Raw genomic sequence first — 19,002 nt, forward strand, 5'->3', positions numbered from 1 at the left:
CCCGCCCAGAAACCCAAACACAAACACAAAAAAAGTAAAAGTAAAAGTAAAAACTGATGAATTTAAAGGTTACTGTATAATTAATAAGGATCCTAACTTTGATATTCAAATGGATTTCTCTAAGCCAGGAACTGAAGCTTAGCTCAATGACAGTGTAATTGCTTAGCATGCACAAGTACCTTGGTTTGATTTCCAGCACTGCCAAATCAATCAACAAATAAGCAAACCAGACACAATGATACATGTCTGTAGTCCTAGCTACTATGTAGCCAAGGCAAGAAATCATTGAAGCCCAAGAGTTCGGGGCCAGGCTAGACACTTTTAATGAGACCTCAGTCTCTTTAAAAAAGTAAAACAAGGGCTGGAGAGATGGCTCAGTGGTTAAGAGCACTGACTGCTCTTCCAGAGGTCCTGAGTTCAATTCCCAGCAACCACATGGTGGCTCACAACCATCTGTAATGGGATCTGATGCCCTCTTCTGGTGTGTCTGAAGACAGCTACAATGTACTCATATACATAAAATAAATAAAAAAACAAAACAAACAAAAAAGAAAAACTTAAAAAAAAAAGTAAAACAAACATACAAACAAAAACTAGCAATCTCTCATAAGCTCATATTCTCCACAGGCCTTCTCAAATATAAAAGCTTTAGTGCTGTCTTTCCTGAGGGTGGAAGTCTGTTTTACTTCTGAAATGCCCATGCAGAGGACATATCTTTCCTAAAGGGTCTCATAATCAAGAACAATGAAGAAATCACCACTCAAAATTAAGTACAAGCTGATACAGAAAGTGACCTCTTGCCTCACCTCACTTCGAGTGACCACAATCCTGACCAGGGTGGAGTCATCTGTGCCAGCGCCTTTCATGGAATAGTAGAGTCGCTCAGCAAAGAAGGCAGGGCGGTTGAGGGCACACTGCACTGCAAGGCAGACATGCTTTAGAACAGAGTCCCGGCCTGACCAGCCAGTCTACCTCTGTGGCTTCATGTACCACTGTAAGCCTGTTGTTGATTTTTTTTTTTTTTAAACAGAAATCTAAAGTGGGTTGATAATCTTTTCCTCAGCATATATTAATCTTTGTAGCTGAATCAGATAGGCAATTTTCAATTCTAGAGGATTCCCTCTAGCTAATGAATCTATTTTCTCTTTATAGATGCACTGATGTAGATTCTTTACATTTTCCAATATGAAAATCTATAGGGAGTGTATCCCAGATTAAGTAACATCTTACTAAAAGAAATGACAGAAATCTGAACTCTTCACATTAAGAATATAATTCCAAGAGCCAGTGGGAGGACTCAGCAGGTAAAGCACTGGTTAAAGTCCTGAAGTCCATCCCCCAAATCCACTTACAGCTGGAAGGCAAGAAATGCCTCTATGAGATGGCTTCTAGTTTCCACGTGTACCACGGCACGCATATGTCCATAACACACACGTCATACACTCTCATGCACAGTAAATAAAATTAAATTTAAGACATAAGAGTACCACTTAGGGGCTGGGGATGACTGAGTGGTAGAGTATCAGCATGCATAACGTCCTAGGTTCAATTCCCATCACCATACACAGACACGTACACATACACTACCATTTGGCCGAGAAAAAGTTACAAATATAGTTTAAGAGAAAACAGATTGTCCAAGATTTGAAAATAGCATTTGGAACTCTGAGTCACTGGAAAGCTGCTCAGCAAAGTGGGTGCCTACAGATGGCAGAGGGCACACACTGTGCACTGTATCACTTCAGACCCAGTTAGTACAGTTGCATTTCAGACACCCCACTGCTAGCACCAAGGTGCCAGTAATACTCTGATTCTTGTAGTATCTGTGGACAGAATCCCCACACATCTAGGTGTTAGGGCACCAGAAACGTATAAGAGAGTCTCGCTGTGTTTATTGGTTGTATGGTATGTTCTGAGAGCTCAAAATGACGCTTTGTGTGCTACACATGGAGGTGCATACGATAATCCCAGCACTTAGGAGGTAGAGGCAGGTGGGTCTTTGTGATTTTGAGGCCGACCAGATCTACAGCACAAAACTCTGTCTCAATAGGTAAGAAAATTAATTACATAAAAAAAAAGATGTGTTGTGGTAGGACTATTAGCTCCTTAGGGCTTTCTCACTCATTAAAGGTCTATAATATACTCTGGTCTTCTTGCAGTACTCAACAAAGATAGACAAATGAAAGCCAAATCACCTTTAACAAACAAACAATCCTTTTTGTCACGCCATCAACCACTCAGAATCTTTACAAAATATAGGATTCATTCAGTTTCTGCCTGAACAGATTCTGGGGAGACTATAGTAACTGTAATCATTCAATGAAAAACAAAATAAGGTAGAGTGCAAAAGTGTCTTACAGATGGTCTTCAAACCACTTTCAACGTATCCAGAAAATTCTCGGCTTACACTGCTTAGCAAATCTCGATTAGCCATCTGCAAACAAAAATGACAGAGTTAAGCATTTTCATATCTTAAAGATAAACACCACATCTTCAGAAGAGTTAGAACATACCCTGGAGTAAGCCTCCATGGTGGCTTTCAGCTGAGGGAAGCTTCTCGTGGCGAGGATCATGTTGAAACAGGACTCATCTGTCCCTAGCCTCCCCTCCCCAGCCTGATAGAGGCGCTGGGCGTCTTCCTGAGCCATCTGGTGGTTTACACTCTGGCTCTCGTCACGGTTTCCCTGCAAGAGGAAGGCAGGAATTAGAGGTGAATTCTTTCCCCAATCTAGTTACTTTGGGATTTATAGGTGTGATTTATCAAACATGAATGCACCAAGTCTGCTATGAATGCCTTACTTTTCCAAATCACTATTCCATTACACCTAGTTTTGGATTTTGGACTATATGGGGTCATGGTTAAGTAAGGTTAAAAACGTTAGGGGTTTTGGAGTTTTGAGTTGTAAATTACAAGATGTCTTTAATGAGGAAGGGAGTATAAACCATCTCTCAAATGAAAAAGGGTAATTCTCTTCAGCTGGGATTTGAGATCAAAACATTCTGTAGAGTCCCATGCCTATAAAACTATAAAATAGCAAGACTTGCTTTGTACCAGGCATTAAGTTAAGTTATAGGACACCAGAGTCAAGGTCTCTGCCCTCAAGGAGTCTCACTCTAAGGAGGGACTACGTAAGATTTCTGATCTAAGTACACTGTTGTTATACACATATTTATTATGAGGGCTGAGAATGTAGCTTAGTGGTCGACAGTTTGCCTTGCATGAATGAACTCCTAGATTCAATCCCAAGAACAGAAACAAAAGAAAACAAAAACAATCAAAAATGAATTTACTATGAAGACTTTATAAAATGACGTATGAGAGTTTGGAAGAGGGCAAGTCCTAGTGCCCATTTGAAGAACAAAATGGCAAGATACTTCTTAAAGCTAGAGATGTCTCCTTTGAGAAGCACTTGGCATGAGGAAGGGCAAAGTCATATTCCAAAAGGGTAACTAGACATAACACAGGAAAACATGTTCAAAAGGGAGCTAAAGCTCAGAGGCCAGGCCTGCAACCTGTAGCATTCTCTTGCAATTACAAATAATAAAAGTATTTTAAAGGTACTCAGGGAAGAAACTTCAAATTATTCCTTGGGTTTAAGTACATAATATAGTCCCCATTTTCTTTTTCTTTCTTTCTTCCTTTGTTTCTTTCTTTCTTCCTTTCTTTCTTTCTTTAAAGGATTTATTTATTTTATTTATGAGTACATTGGAGCTGTCTTCAGACACATACCAGAAAAAGACATCAGAGCCCATTACATATGGTTGTGAGCCACCATGTGGGTGCAGGGGATTGAACTCAGGACCTCTGGAAAAACAGTCAGTGCTCTTAACAACTGAGCCATCTCTCCAGCTCCTCTCTTTTCCCACCCTAGAAAAGTTTGCATGGGTCATGAATCCTGCATAGAGACAACCCAATTGAGACTCCTGCTTTGCACTCAACAGCTCTGCCTGTGTCCCTCTTGCTATTCTGGAATCCTAACCTCCTCTTCTGCTTTGGTGCTCAAGGCAAATTCAGTCCCTTCAATATCTTCCTTTTCTCATGTTTGTAGCTCCAGCCCTTGCACAGTGCCCCACACCCACTACACATCTTGTATACTTTCTACAACTCGCTCCATGGCTCCTCAGAGCCCCTCCTTCACTTTTAGATCCCCTGAGATCCTGTCCTGTTGTACACAGGCAGGCAGCCAGTAACTCCTGATACTCAACCAGTGTGTTAGTCTTTTGTGTGTCTGTCAAATACATTAACCTCGTCTTCCAGTTTTTAATACTATTCCAAACACCCTCTTGGCATGTTTCCTGTCCCCTCTTTGCATACCTGGGAAATAAGGTAGAGAGAATGTCTTGTGTACTGTGTGGAAGCATCACCTGTCAATAAAAGGCTGATGGCCTATTAGCAAAAGGCAGGGCTAATAAGGGGGTTGGGGTGATGGTGGAAAGATAGGAGGAGACAGTCAGTCGAGGGAAAAGATTTGCCATGCAGTCTCTGAGGAGACAGACAGGAAACTGAGAGGTAACTAGTCATGTGGCAGACACAGAATAGCTTAATGGATTATATAACTTATGACCTAGTTGGGGAACAAGCTCAAGCTTATGGCCTACACATTTACTCATAAGTAATTAAGCCTTTGTTATTCAGGAACTGGGGCGCATATGGGAAAGCTCGCAGTTACACCAACTGCAGTACTCTTCTGCACTCCTGCCTCGCCTTTCTATGGCTCTTTCTCTGGCACTTGCAGTGTGCCCCACCTAACTCTGACACTGCTAATGAAATGACACTGCTAAGCTGTCACAGACTTTCCCTTTGTCTCCACCAGATCCTCAGGAAGGTTCTGATTTCATGAAATCTATAAGAAGTTATTTTCCTATTCCTTACAAAAGTCAGATGTACAGAATTCAGTCTCGGTAATAACTAGAAGAAATCTGTCCACTGCATTCTGTGTTGTTCCACAAGGACAGCAATAATCCAAGGAGCTAACTAGTAAAAGAGTATGTTCCCTGGCAACAGGTACACATGTATGTTCCCTTCACTAACAGTCATTAGTACTATACTTACCTGGCACATGGACACGAGAAGACGTTCAAAATGTCCCGAGGTATCTGACCTAATGTCCTTCTCAAGGTCTCGTCCGAATTCTAATTGATAACATCTAACAATGTCTCGAATTTCTTGATTTGTTCTTGTGCACAAAATCTCTATCAATACACGCTCCTGAGTTCCTGCTCCCTGCATGAAATGAGGAGAGGAGAATTACATGAAAGCAAAGGAAGCTCTCTGAAGAGAACTAAGCTGTATTTCAAATGATACAAAACAATTGTGTCTCATCTATCACTGCAAATTCAGAAGTATCAAATTTTGTGAGGCTACATATACTAAGCAACACAGAATAGTCATAGAAAATAAGATAGTATACCTGCATTGCCTTCCGTAAACTCCAGGCATCATAGTACGTAGAAGGCATGAATAGGGCAAGGATTAATTCTTCCATATTCCCACTCAACTCAGACTTGAGATCTTTAATTAAATCCTGTTTAATGACATATGAGAAGGAGGTTTACAGAATTTCTTTATCTTATTTCACATAAATCATTTACAAAAAAAATTTTTTAATTTTTATGGGTGGCTGCTTTGTTTACATCTATGTCTGTGTACTACATATCTGAAATGACAGCGGAAGCCAGAAGAGGCCACTGGAGTTCCTGGAACTGGAGTTACAGAGGGTAGTGAGCTGCTATGTGGGTGCAAGGAACAGAACCCCAGTCCTCTGGAAGAGCAGCCAGTGCTCTTAACCATTGAGCCACCTCTTTAACCCCTCACTTAAATCTTTTAAGGAAAATATTTAAAAATCTAAATGGAATTGGTGCTATGAAAGTCAAAATTTCAAATCTGAATGTGATATACAAAGCAATGAGGAAATCAACGAAATTCAGTGGTGAATTCATTGTGTCTATAAACACTTGAATAACCATACCACATACAAAACAGAGGTCCGGCTAGAAAAAGAATAATTCAAAATAACAAAAGGAGGACTGGTGAGATGCTAAGTAGGTAAGAGATACTTGCGAGTGGGTTCAACCCCTGGGGTCCACATGGTGGAAGGAGAGAACCAATTCCTGACTTCCATATATGTATGATGACATGTACACATCCATACTCATATACGGTCACCCGCACAAAAACAAATAAATAAATGAATGTAAAAATATAAAATAAGCAGATATTTACTTAGTATAAGAAACTGTTTTTGGCTCTATAAAGAAGTAGAAATCACTGTAACCTAATCTTAGGGCACTGCATTAACCAATGTGCTGTAAAGAATGCCTCCCAATAATCTCTGGTTAATAAAAGACTAGACTCCATGATTGGGCAGAGGACAGGAAGACTTGAGATGGAATTGGGGGCGGAGGGGAGGTTCCTTCAGAAGGAAGGAGACAGGAGGAGGTAACTATGAGGCAGGATAGACCATGAGCATGCTGCCAAAGGACACACATGAAACAGAGCAAGCCTCAGTTGTCAAATCATGGGTCATTTATCTGGTTATTAATAGACTAGTTGGGTTTTAATAGTCTCAGAACCTGCCCAGTCTAGGTTTGTAGCTTGTTCATAAACTCTGGTGTTTCGGTGTTGTTTACTTGAGAGCTAAATGGGAAAGAGTGGGGAAGAAACATGCTCCCCCCCCCCCCCCCATGAAAGTACCTCAATATAGGCCTGGGGTGCTTTGAAAGAGAATAGCCCCATAGACTCATCACATAATTGAATGCTTCATCCTTAGTTGGTAGAACTGTTTGGAAAGGATTAGTAGATGTGGCCTTGTGGGAGGAGTCACTGGGGGTGGGCTCTGAAGTTTCAAAAGCCTACACCAGGCCTATTATTACTTTCTTTCTGCCTCCAATTTTCAGATAAGCTGTGAGCTCTCAGCCACTGCTCCAGCACCATGCCTACTTGCCTGCTGCCATGTTCCCTGCTATGATAGTCATAGACTAACCCTCTGAAGCTCTTAAGGTCCAATAAACTCTTCTATAAGCTGTCTTGGCCATGGTGCCTCTTCACAGCAACAAAAAAGTAACTAAGACAAACACCAAGTAGATAACACAGAAAAGGCCAGGTGACTTTTAAAGTGGGCTGGGGGCTCAAGGAAAGCTTTTAGTTCACACCTTAAAGAACATAGGAAAATGAATGGGCAAAGAGGAAGAAGACACTTAAGACAAGACAGATGGACAACACACCAAGAACAGAGAGGAGGCTCTCAGCAGTGCAATTATCTCCAGGATTTTTGTGTATGAAGTAGGGTCTCACTACATAGAACAGGCTAATCCAGAACTCCTTGCTATCTCCCTGTCTCAGCCATTTGTACTAGAACTGTAAGTGTGCACCGTTACAAGAAGGATCTCTTGGTTTTGTGTTACATAATCCAACAAGAACCAGGGCTTATGTGTCTAGCTACATTTTTTGTCATCTTGGTATGTGCCAGGGGTTATCTGAAAAGAGGAACCTCAGCTGAGACAATGCCTCCATCACTCTGGCCTGTAGCTAAGTCTGGAAGGCATTCTCTTGATTCACCATTTAATGATGAATGTAGGATGGCTTACTTCAGGTGGTGCCGCCGCTGGGCAGGTGGTCCTGGGCTGTGTACGAGCACAAATTTGGAAACCTGTAGGGAGCAGGCCAGTAAGCAGCACTCCTCCATGGTCTGCATTCAGTTCCAGCCCTGCCTAACCACATGGACGGAGAGAACCCATTCCAGTAACACTTAACCATGTGCAGTGTGGCATGTATGTACAAATCCACATCTATGCATCCATCCATATCCACAGAGAAAGAATAAGTAAATAAATAAAAGAAAGACAGCCTGGCAAGGAAGCTCAGTACATACCCATAATACACATGCACACACAATAAATAAAAGAAAAGTGTGTCTGAACTGGGAAGAGGAAAACAGGCTGGACAAGCTGATGGACCACTTGGCCATTCTACAGACAGTAAGCAGGCTGTAGCAGAAGGTGTTAGAGAAGTTTAGGGTTCTTGTGTAAATGAATAAGCAATGCCAGCCACTTCTCCCCATTATATCTGAGGAACAATGGCATTTTCTGCCATAAATTTTGCTGCACTTAGTCACTGATCATCCATTCAACTAATACTTACTAAGGAACCACTTATTATATACCTGCTGCTGGAACATAAAGAAGACGACAGGACACGGTTTTTGCAAAGGAAGCACACAGGTTTTGAGAGTTGGCAGTGAGACAAGTAATAGCGCAGATTTTAAAGAATCATCGTGGGACCTGAGTGGAAGGACCAGCCAAAAGCTATCCCATTTAATGAGAGACACATGGTGGCTGATATTTAAAGCCAGATCTTGAAAAAGTTGTGTACCATGCAGAAAGAGAGGAAACATGCAATAATCCAGGAGCACAGCGTGTGCTCACACAGAAATATAAAAGACCAGTTCCATATAATTATACCATAAGACATGTTCAGAAGGAAGAAAATGGTGGAAGATCACCAATGGCTGTGAAGAAACAGGGACTATGTAAGGAGCAGATCTTGCTGGGATCATATCTCTGTTTCCTGAAACTATTACATAAAAGATCCAAGTATGAGGTGGGAAGAGGGACTTCCCTCAAGTAAAAAGGTTTTGAAGAGATACTAACACTGGAGTGTTGAGGTTTGGTCTGTTGCTATATATTGTAATGCTAAATTCTGTACCTAGAAGGTCTAGGCCTATGTTTACAAGCTTTTATTGCGCACACCTTGTTCCTTGATTTAAAACTATTAGTTAAATAGAACTGGCTCTAGCCAGTTACTGGAGGGATTAGAGGTAGGTGGATTTTAAGTTACCTGGTTGGGGGTGGTGAAGTGAGAGGAAAGGAGAGATGAGAGGAGAAGGTGCCATGAGGAGAGATGGATCATGAACACATGGCCAGGAGAAACAGCAAGCATTTGGGTACACTGTTGGGGAGGTAGCCAGGACCACACTGGAACCTGTGAAGTCCATTTATCTATCCATTTCCCCCACAGAATTAGTAAAAATACAGTCTTCAATCTGACATGAATGCAGACCCAGTAGACCCTGCTGTTCTCACTAAGTAGGAAAGAGCATACCTTGCCATACATGGTCTTAAAAGCTGCTTTAATTTGTTGCCTCTGGTCATTGGAACGGTTAGACACAACATCCACAATTGCTTGCTCGTCTGTCCCTGGAAGAGTCATAGGTATTTATGTAAGGATGAAAATGTTTCCAGGGCACCAGATGACACCGAGGTACACGTTGACAAAGGACTTTGTTTATAACACAGACTTTCCTTACTGGTGTGAAAGACAATTCACTTTCCTTACCAAATCCTTTCATTGCTTTGCGGAGAATTTCTGCATCTCTCATAGCATCGAAGTTGGAGGCTGGGCGGATTGTTCCTTGGGTGCCCTGAGTCATCGCAGCAGGCTGATAACAAAAAGTGTAAAACTGGACTTCACCCACTTATCATCTGTATGTAAGGGTGTTAGTGCAAGGATGTGAGATATACTACCAGGCCTCTTTCTGAACAGACAGATCCAGACTCCTTCTAAACATACTTGTCTCCTAATAACAGACAGTCACACAGCAAACTGGCATGAGACATGAGTCAAACTCGTGAGATCAAAGTTACAACCTTCTTATGCCTTAGCATCCTTTTTGACAGAAAAGGGAATATAAGAGATTGACCCCCTGAACAACAAGAGATGATGGGGGGAGGGGAAACTGCAGTCAGAATGTACTGTATGAGAGAAGAATAAAAAATAAAAAATTAGAGCCAGAGCCGGGAGGTGGTGGCGCACGCCTTTAATCCCAGCACTTGGGAGGCAGAGGCAGGTGAATTTCTGAGTTCGAGGCCAGTCTGGTCTACAGAGTGAGTTCCAGGACAGCCAGGGCTACACAGAGAAACCTTGTCTCGAAAAAAAGCCAAAAAACCAAAAAACCAAAAAACAAACAAACAAACCAAAACAAACAAAAGAAATTAAAGTAAATAAAAGATAGAAGAGATGAGTGATAGCATTTGATTTGAAGGTAAGAAAAAAATAGCATTAATGATGTAGACATGAGTGCCCAAGAGAATTTTCACACTAGCAATGGATAGTCTCTTTCCATTTCCTATATGGGATCTATTTATTTGCCAAGATAATGAAATAAACATTAGTATAATGATGAGGAAAGCACAAAGTGAGGGGATATAATATGCTTCATATGTTATATTTAAAATAAACAAAAAAAGAAAGGCTGGAGATGTAGCACACTAGCAAGTGTGAGGCCTAGGGTTCAATCCCCATGGTGTAAAAAGGAGAAACAAACAAGTCAGAATCAGTAGACAATATTCTGCAAGCACAAATCTACATGGCAATAAAAATTCATTTTCATAGTAATAAACAATTTTACACAAGAATTACAAATGTGCTAAAAATTAGAGGGCAAAGGTATGTCAAGAGCCAAGACATTTGCACAGTTTGCAACATTACTGTGTAGAAACTTGTCAGGCACCACCTTAAGCTAGTGATGGGATGAGCCAAAGTAAGTTCCTTCAGACATGAAGCGTTGGGGAAACTCATTTCTGTTGGACTTCTGCCAAAACAGCCTGACCTAAATTTAAACATGAGGAAAGATCAGACATACCCAAACCAAGAAATACTTGTAGTACTCTTCAAAGTGCCCAGGTCATAGACAAAGAAGACCGAGGACCTTTCAAAGAGGACTCAAGAGACAGGACAGCAGTTCAGTGTTCTGTCCTGGGTTTTATCTTGAGCCAGAAGGACTATACTGGAACACTTAGTAAAATTTAAGGTCTGTAGGTTAGGTAATAGTGCCACACTGATTTAACTTTCTGATTTTGATCATCACATTGTGTTTTTGTTGAAAGATAGCACTCGGAGAATCTAGAAAGTGTGTGTAGTATTACTGCAATCTTGTTTGTAAGTCTGACTTCAAAATTAAAAGTTTAAAATACAGTGTTGTAAATCAACCCATCTGTTTGCTTGTTTGTGGTTCTAGGGATTAACCTAGGGTGCTGCTCATGGCAGGCATGACCAATGACTGTAGCTCAGGAACCAACTGCTCTCTTAAATGCTCAAGCTAAGTCTTAAAAGGGATGAAGACAGCACTTTGTTTGTTTAGATGTAATATGTTTTATTTAACCTATTATCTCCAAATATTATTTAAATATGCAATCAATATAATTCTAAACTATAAGCAGATTCCCTACCACTTTAAGACATAAAGGCAGGAGGATCTCTGTGAGTTCAAAGCCAGTCTGACATTTATACTGAGTTCCAGGATAGCCAGGGCTACATAGTGAGATACTGTCTGAAAAAACTAAAATTAAAATTTAAAACTAAAAATTTAATTTTCTTAATTAAAGAGAGAAGAAGGGCTGGAGAGATGGGTCAACCGGAAAGAGTCCAACAAGACCATCAAGGAGTTCCTCTCCCAGCTTCACAATCCCTCGCCTACTCTAGCTGAAGGCTGGAAAGTGCCAGACCTTCATTAGTTTATTTTAAAAGTCAAGATAAAGGGAAGGATCCAAGATTAGCAATTTTGTTCCTGTAATTTGCACAGGACATAGAAGAACAGAGCAATGTATAAAATAGTATGAAGATAGAGACCTATATAGAGAGAGGTGGGGAGAGGATTTCAAACATGAGAAACCTTAGTGGGCTATTGTGAAATCAGTTTCAGCAGACTTAACTAGCTACCATGTTTAAAGTTCTGCCAAGCATTGAGGGGAAATAAAGATACAACCCCAGTAAGACATAACACTAGAAATCAGAAAGGAGGCCAGAAGTGGTGGTCCCCACCTTTAATCCCAGTACCCAAGAGGTAGAGGCAAGGGATCAGTCTAAATTCAAAGCCAGCCTGGTCTACACAGTGAGTTCCAGGAACACATGCTGGCATATATAGAGGAGCTAGGATTAGGATTAGTAAGCAGTCCTTACTCACATCACTGCTATAATCCAAAGAAACAGAGGAGAAAGCAGGATAGGAAGAAAAGGACTCTGTATTGATCTGGAAGAAGAGTAGAAAGTTATAATGGCAGAACAGAAAACAAAATTGCCTTCCTAAGTCTGAGACATGCTGACCACCCACCACCCAAGGTCAAGCTGTAATCACTAAGGGCAATGCAGTGGGCACACATGCACCCTCTAGGATGGAGGGTTGGCATCATCACCTCTGAGAAGGATGCAGGCTGCTCTTACCAAATGTATCAGACCCTACTTATCGCACATAGACCAAAGACCACAGGGTCCATCGAGAGCAAAGTTTATGTCTCCCATTAGTGTGGTCATTTCCTCTGTGTCTCAGCACTGAGTCCCAGGTACCCACACTAAATGCATAAAGAGACGGAAGCAAAAGTACCTGGCTAGGGTAGGGAGCTTGTCCTCCAGGGTACTGAGATGGCATCTGTCCTCCAGGAAAACCACCTGGATGTTGAAAGCAAACAACATAGGCCACAGAAAACCATTTACATGGAACACAGAAGCATAACAGCATACATGCTATGCTACTACTGGGATGAGTGACATTTTAAGGTACAGAACCGTGGGTTTTAGTATATCTTTCAGCACATACAGTCACTGTTCTTTGTTCATATCGGTGACCCCATATTTTTCCTTGTGTCCCTCCAAACAACCACGCTCTGTTTTGATGTCATATACACATGTCACATGTCCCTTTCATTCTTCTTCCCCCATGCCTCTAAACCTCTTCTTCAGGTTCGATGGCTCACACTGTTAATCCCAGACACTTCCTGGCTGCCTCCGGCTAACCAAAGGAACCTGCTAGTTTTTATGACTTTGCTGTGGTTTTTCTCTCATGAAGAATCGGGATGACAATGATAGCTCATATGGTTTTCTCAAAAATAATTATCCTGGCTGGGTATGGCAGTGCATGCCCTTAATTTCAGCACTGTGGAGGTAGAGGCAGGTAGATAGATCTCTGTGAGGTCGATACCAGACTATTCTACAAAAAACATTGCAGGGCAGCATGGGTTACAGAGTGAGACCCAGCCTCAAGACGAGCAAAGAAATAAACCTCTTCCCACTCCAACAGTCTTCATAGGATGACCTTTTGTTCCACTTTTAAAATATTTAAAGTATGTAACTTAGTATTTAATTTCATGTTTTGAATACGAGTGTTTTGATTACATGTATGTCTGTGCACTACATAGGTGCTTCTGCCAGCAGAGGCCAGAACAGTGTCAGATCCCCTGAAACTGAGCCACTATGTGAGGGCTGGGAATTGAACTTGGGTCCGCTTTAAGAACAGTCAGTGTTCTTAACCCACTAAGCCATCTCTCCAGCCTCAATCTTTCCAATAATAATTTATTAAGAGAAAAATCAAATTGGGTCTCATACACCTTTTAATAAGATCCTAACAAATATTGTTTATCTTTTACGGACTTTTTATTTTTAATTATGCACGTGAGTACACAGGTGCCTGCAGAGGCCAGATGTGTAGGATCCGTTGGAAGTGGGGTTAGAGGTGGCTGTAAGCTGCCTGATGTTGGTGTTGAGCAAACTCAGGTCCTCTACGAGAACAGTAATGCTTTCAACCTCCGAGCCATCTGTTTATTTAGCTCCTGCCCATCTTAAAACAAAACAAAATAAAAGCTTGAACTAAATTCAATTCTGATTTCATCTGGAATTTGTCAGAATAGAATCCTGGGGGTGGTTCCTTCAAAAACTTGTTTTTGGCTTTAGGACAGACTAGTTCATGAAAAAAAAATTATTTGTCATCTCCATTTTTCTGATTATGATCTCACATCAAATTGAGACTATATACTTAACATTATTTACAGAATTATATAAACATTCCCTGAAGACTATCTCAAATATTATCTAAGTTTGCTTGACAATTGAAAAGCTCACAGAATCATAACACAGCTTCTTTCTAGACAGCTGGGACGTACCTGGTACTGGAACCTGGGCTGGTCCACCACCATAAGACTGTGCAGGTGGCTGTGGATAACCAGAAAAGCCTGCTCCACCGTGTGGGGCCCCAAAACCTTGGCCTGGAGAGATTTAGAAAAGCAACATTTCAATAAGCTATACTGAAGAGCCATGTGTGGTGATCTTAGCACTCAGAACTGCCTCGAGCTCATGGCCAGTCCGAACTACCAAGAGAGAACTGCCTCGAGCTCATGGCCAGTCCCAGCTACCAAGAGAGAACTGCCTCGAGCTCATGGCCAGTCCCAGCTACCAAGAGAGCTGCAAGCCATTCTGGGATGCAGGTTGAGAACTTGTCTCAAAAAATACAAGTCTTGTAATACAGAGAAAATTTAAGAAAAATGTCGACTGTTATTGGTGGAAAATACATGTCAGCAATGCTGGAAGAGTCATCCCATGTATGTATTCAACGCATCATCAACTCACAGCACACTGGGAATTACGTTCAAGGGTCAGCAAGACGCTCAGTAGGGAAAAGGTAGTATGTCATGCTATTTAAAGTTTCTGGCCGGGCAGTGGTGGCGCATGCCTTTAATCCCAGCACTTGGGAGGTAAAGGCAGGTGGATTTCTGAGTTCAAGGCCAGCCTGATCTACAGAGTGAGTTCCAGGACAGCCAGGGCTACACAGAGAAACCCTGTCTCAAAACAAACAAACAAACAAACAAACAAAGTTTCTGCTTGTCTATTTTTTTTTTAAAGATTTAGTTATTTTATATATACATGTGTTTTGTGGGCATAGCACTATATTCATGCAATGCTCTAGGAGGCTGAAAGAGGGTATCAGAGCCTCTGGAAATAGTGGTGCAGACAGTTGTGAGCTGCTATGTGGGTGCTGGAACCTAAGCTAGGTCCTCTAGAAGTGAAGTCATGGCTTTTACCCACTAAGGCCATCGCTCCAGCCCAGACATTCTCAACCTGTGGGTTTCAAACCATTTGGCAAACCTCTATCACCAAAAATATTTACATTATGATTCCTAACAGTAGCAAAATTACAATTATGAAATAGCAACAAAAATAACTTTATGGTTTGGGGGTCACCACAATATGAGGAACTGTACTGGAGATAGCAGCATTAGGTAGGTTGAAAACCACCACTCTGCTCCAGCCCCTCTCAATCAGTTAAGATCAATAATAATCAAATAGTGTATTTACACAGGCCTTTCATTATCAAGAACTTTACAATTCCTGGTCATAGGAGAATATTTTAGCCTCCCAGCATTCTGAACTTCTAAGAATCTTCATCACCCTAGCTTACTACCTAAGTTTTAGCTCTCCATGGCTAAGAGTAACTCTGAACTCTCACAATACAGGAAGTAATGAAGAGAGAAAGGCAGGAATAAACAGAACACTTCAATAAATCTTTAGTCATAACTTACTTCCAGGATAGGGTGGAGGATCCCCTGGATTTAGGGTTCCAGGATAGCCCCCCGGGGCTGGATAACCTCCAGGTGTGGGGTAGCCTCCAGCTCCCGGGTAGCCTCCAGCTCCTGGGTAGCCACCACTTGGTGCTGGTGGGTAAGCACCTCCTCCCATTGGTGGAAAGCCACTAGGGTACGGATACTGACCCGCAGTGGGGAACGATGACTCCTGACCTGCAGGCTGGAAAAATTAGAAACATGTACAAAAGGACAGAATCGTAGAAATATAGAACCCATTTAAAAAGAACAAAGAGATGCCGAGCAGTGGTGGGGCACGCCTTTAATCCTAGCACTTGGGAGGCAGAGGCAGGTGGATTTCTGAGTTTGAGGCCAGCCTGGTCTACAGAGTGAGTTCCAGGACAGCCAGGGCTACACAGAGAAACCCTGTCTTGAAAAAAAAAAAAAAAAAAAAAAAAAAAAAAAAAAAAAGAAAAGAAAAGAAAGAAAAACAACAACAAAAAACAAAAGAACAAAGAGTACTAGTCAGGTATCTCCTCACACATATCTTAAAAAAAAAAAACTTATCATTTCTGCTATCTTAATATTAACTTTATCGATCCTATTCCACATTGTCAGGATTTTTATCAGAACTCAGTTAAAATCAATTCTATGTGAGGTGGACAAGAGCAGTCCATTTCTCTGCAGGAACCAGCACCAGCGGTGAGTTCTCTCCCCTCCACACCCCATCTCTCCGTATGGCCTTACTATACCCGCCAGGTTCCCCTCTACCTTCTGCTCCTCTTGCCTCCAGCTCTGAGTGCTGTGATCACAGATGTGTGCTATCACATCTATTCTCATCAAACCTCAAATTCTCAGGAACAACTAACCAAGCCTGCAAATTCCTTCACTGGCGTGGCACATGGAAATGTGACAAAGACCCTCTCCTCTATCCTAGGGAGGAACCAACAGTGAGCAGAGCCTGAGAAGGGCGCACACAACAAGACTTCCACTCCACACTACTCAGTATTCCATGGCTGACCTCCAGGAGACTTGAAGCAAGCAAAAATAAAATTTTATTTATTGTATTACATCACAGACATGTTAGGGTTGTCTACTTCTACAAAGACTAAAATGACTGCCGTATATTCATAATTCTCCATATATTCATAATGCCATATTCATAATTCTCCTTTAACACTATATATTTAGCTTGTGTGAAGATAAACACATTATTATTCACCTGCAGAGGCCCTTCTTCTACTCTCCCCAGGATAGAGTAATAGTGTAACACACTTCTTAGTAGCCTCAATTATGAACGCAGCCCCCAGAGTAGTAAAGCTATCACCAAGCTCAGGTGCTCTGATCTATAATTTAGCCAAACCAAGTTTTCCTTAGTTTGTGTTTGTGTCTTTGTTTCCAGAGCCTGGCACAGGCTAGGCAAGCATTCTACACTGAATAATAAACCCAGCCCACTTGGTTATTTTGGTTCTCCCAACACAAAAGTTAACCAGTGACTCCCAGGATGAATTTCGCCTCTGTGTGTGTGTGTGTGTGTGTGTGTGTGTGTGGTATTGGCTTAGAAAATAATTGACAATTTTTAAAACCTAACTTTCAAGGTTTAAAAACAGACCTTGAGCCTGGTGTGGTAGTGCATACTTTTAATCCCAGCACTCCAGAGAGGCACGAGGTTCTCTATGAGTTTGGGGTCAACTTAGCCTACATATAAGTTCTAGAGCAGCTGGAACACCATAGTGAGTCCTTTTCTCAGAAAACAAACAATAAGACCATGAGCCAGTTCATATAAAACACAGGCTTCTGTCTTTACTTAACCTAATCCAGCAACATTGGGTGTGCCTCCTTGCGTGGCCACACTGGCCTAGAGCTCTGCTGTCCATATATGACACATCCTATTATTTCCAGACACTTGTCTTTTCTCACTGATCTATATCCATGGACACTTGAGTTCATGACTCCTGCTCTAGGGCCTTCTAGGTTATTTCTATATAACAACTGAATGAAAATTATAAGCCATTTTAGCATTTTGATAGCAATACTTACAGGATATCCAGGGAAAGGCGGGTAGCCCGTGGGGGGGTAGCCTGGGTAGGACATTCTGTAACAACAACAACAACAACAACAAGTCCTTTGTAATTTTTTGTATATCTTAAGACCTTTGAAGATGTACATACACAAACACACACAGTATAATGGTGGGCACTAAATGTGGATAACGAGGCCAAAGATGGTTCAAGTGGATTAAGACTACTCGATTTGAAATCTGAGAACCTGAGTTCAATGTTCAATACCTCAGATGTAGATAGTAGGCAGAAAGAATAACTCCTGCATGTTGTCTTCTGACTTTTGCACACTTGGTTGAAGCATGCATGCATCTTCTCCATCACACACACACACACACACTCACACGCACACACACACTCTCTCTCTCTCATACACACACACACACACACACAATGTAAATAATATTTAGGGTGTAAGCAAAGATTATGAAATGTTTCATTTTATCCTCTGTACCATACAGTATGTATAGTCCCCAACTCTAGCCTGGTGAAGAGCTTGCTGTGGAATTTGAGTACCCCGAGTTCAATCCCCAGTATTATGTAAAAAGCCATAATACTTTAATACAAGGTGGTACAGCCTTGTAACGGGGGAGATGGAGACATGCAAATCCTCAGGCTTGCTGGCTGCCCCGCCTGGACTGATCAGCAAGCCTCAGATCTCTGCGAGAAGCCCTAGTGAGCAAGGTTGACCTCAAACACTATTCCAAATGGAGAGTAAATGAGTAGCTGAGGGTGGACACAATGTTCTAAGAAGTGCCGGACACAGTGCGAGAAAGCAGAATGACAAATACAAGGGACAGGGTGGGATGTAGCCATGATGGGTGGTCGCCAAAATAAAAATGAGAGATTGAGGTAGAAGACCAGGGGCTACAGACGAAGTCAGGCATGGTAGCTCACACCTATGATCCCTGGGCACAAAGCCCTGAGATTTATGCCCTGTACCCTGAGGAAAACAAAGGCAGTTAGGAGGCTGTCAAGCCTGGTGTGGAATTACACACTCACACTGCCAGCCCATCTCTATCCTTTAGCTGTCAACAGTTACTCCTTAAATGAAGCAGTATCTACTGTGGGATGTAACCTGGTAGTTGTATCCATCTGTGGCAATGACTCTTTTGTTCTTCCTTCAGTTCTATTTCCATGGCACGTCCTTGCAGCAGGTCTCACCATAACACAATGGCTACCTTGCTAAGATTACCTTCCATGTATATTCTAGATTATACTATCTCAGCTTTCCAATTTCCCTGGACATCATCATTAGTTGTTCTTTCCAGGAACTACTCTTAAGACCCAAAACCCACAATGATTTACTGCTGAAGTATCAAATTAAAAACTCACTGCTGGCAGGGCTGGAGAGATGGTCCAGTGATTAAGAGCACAGACTGCTCTTTCGGAGGTCCCGAGTTCAAATCCCAGCAACTGCGAGATCAGATGCTGTCTTCTCGTGTGTCTAAAGGCAGTTACAGTGTACTTACATATAATAAATAAATAAATCTTTAAAAAAACAAAACAAACCCAAATCACTGGCACTGTTGTGCAGAGGTATAAACTCAAGAGTGTGTGCTTAGCCTGCCTGGTCCTAGATTCAGACATTAAAATCAGG

The 19,002-nt window shown here is 41.7% G+C and overlaps 1 protein-coding gene across 3 annotated transcripts in view; it reads right to left on the reverse strand.

Moving 5' to 3' along the window:
• Anxa7 (annexin A7) overlaps positions 1 to 19,002 on the reverse strand; it is a 25,610-nt gene that overhangs the window by 1,724 nt on the left and 4,884 nt on the right. The window contains exons 2-14 of one of the 3 annotated variants that reach the window (XM_031361667.1): positions 18,738 to 18,849; positions 17,383 to 17,437; positions 15,343 to 15,565; positions 13,930 to 14,031; positions 12,378 to 12,442; positions 11,961 to 12,026; positions 9,335 to 9,437; positions 9,101 to 9,195; positions 5,412 to 5,525; positions 5,054 to 5,224; positions 2,514 to 2,684; positions 2,359 to 2,434; positions 807 to 919 (exon numbers count right to left, since the gene is read on the reverse strand). In XM_031361667.1, coding sequence (XP_031217527.1) covers positions 807 to 919; positions 2,359 to 2,434; positions 2,514 to 2,684; positions 5,054 to 5,224; positions 5,412 to 5,525; positions 9,101 to 9,195; positions 9,335 to 9,437; positions 11,961 to 12,026; positions 12,378 to 12,442; positions 13,930 to 14,031; positions 15,343 to 15,565; positions 17,383 to 17,436 — 1,353 coding nt within the window. In that variant the 5' untranslated portion in view covers position 17,437; positions 18,738 to 18,849. The remainder of the gene's footprint in view (positions 1 to 806; positions 920 to 2,358; positions 2,435 to 2,513; positions 2,685 to 5,053; positions 5,225 to 5,411; positions 5,526 to 9,100; positions 9,196 to 9,334; positions 9,438 to 11,960; positions 12,027 to 12,377; positions 12,443 to 13,929; positions 14,032 to 15,342; positions 15,566 to 17,382; positions 17,438 to 18,737; positions 18,850 to 19,002) is intronic. The other 2 variants (XM_031361666.1, XM_031361668.1) reach the window with 2 other exon arrangements.

This window comes from Mastomys coucha, unplaced genomic scaffold (genome assembly GCF_008632895.1).
Source record: "Mastomys coucha isolate ucsf_1 unplaced genomic scaffold, UCSF_Mcou_1 pScaffold9, whole genome shotgun sequence".
Taxonomy (NCBI): domain Eukaryota; kingdom Metazoa; phylum Chordata; class Mammalia; order Rodentia; family Muridae; genus Mastomys; species Mastomys coucha.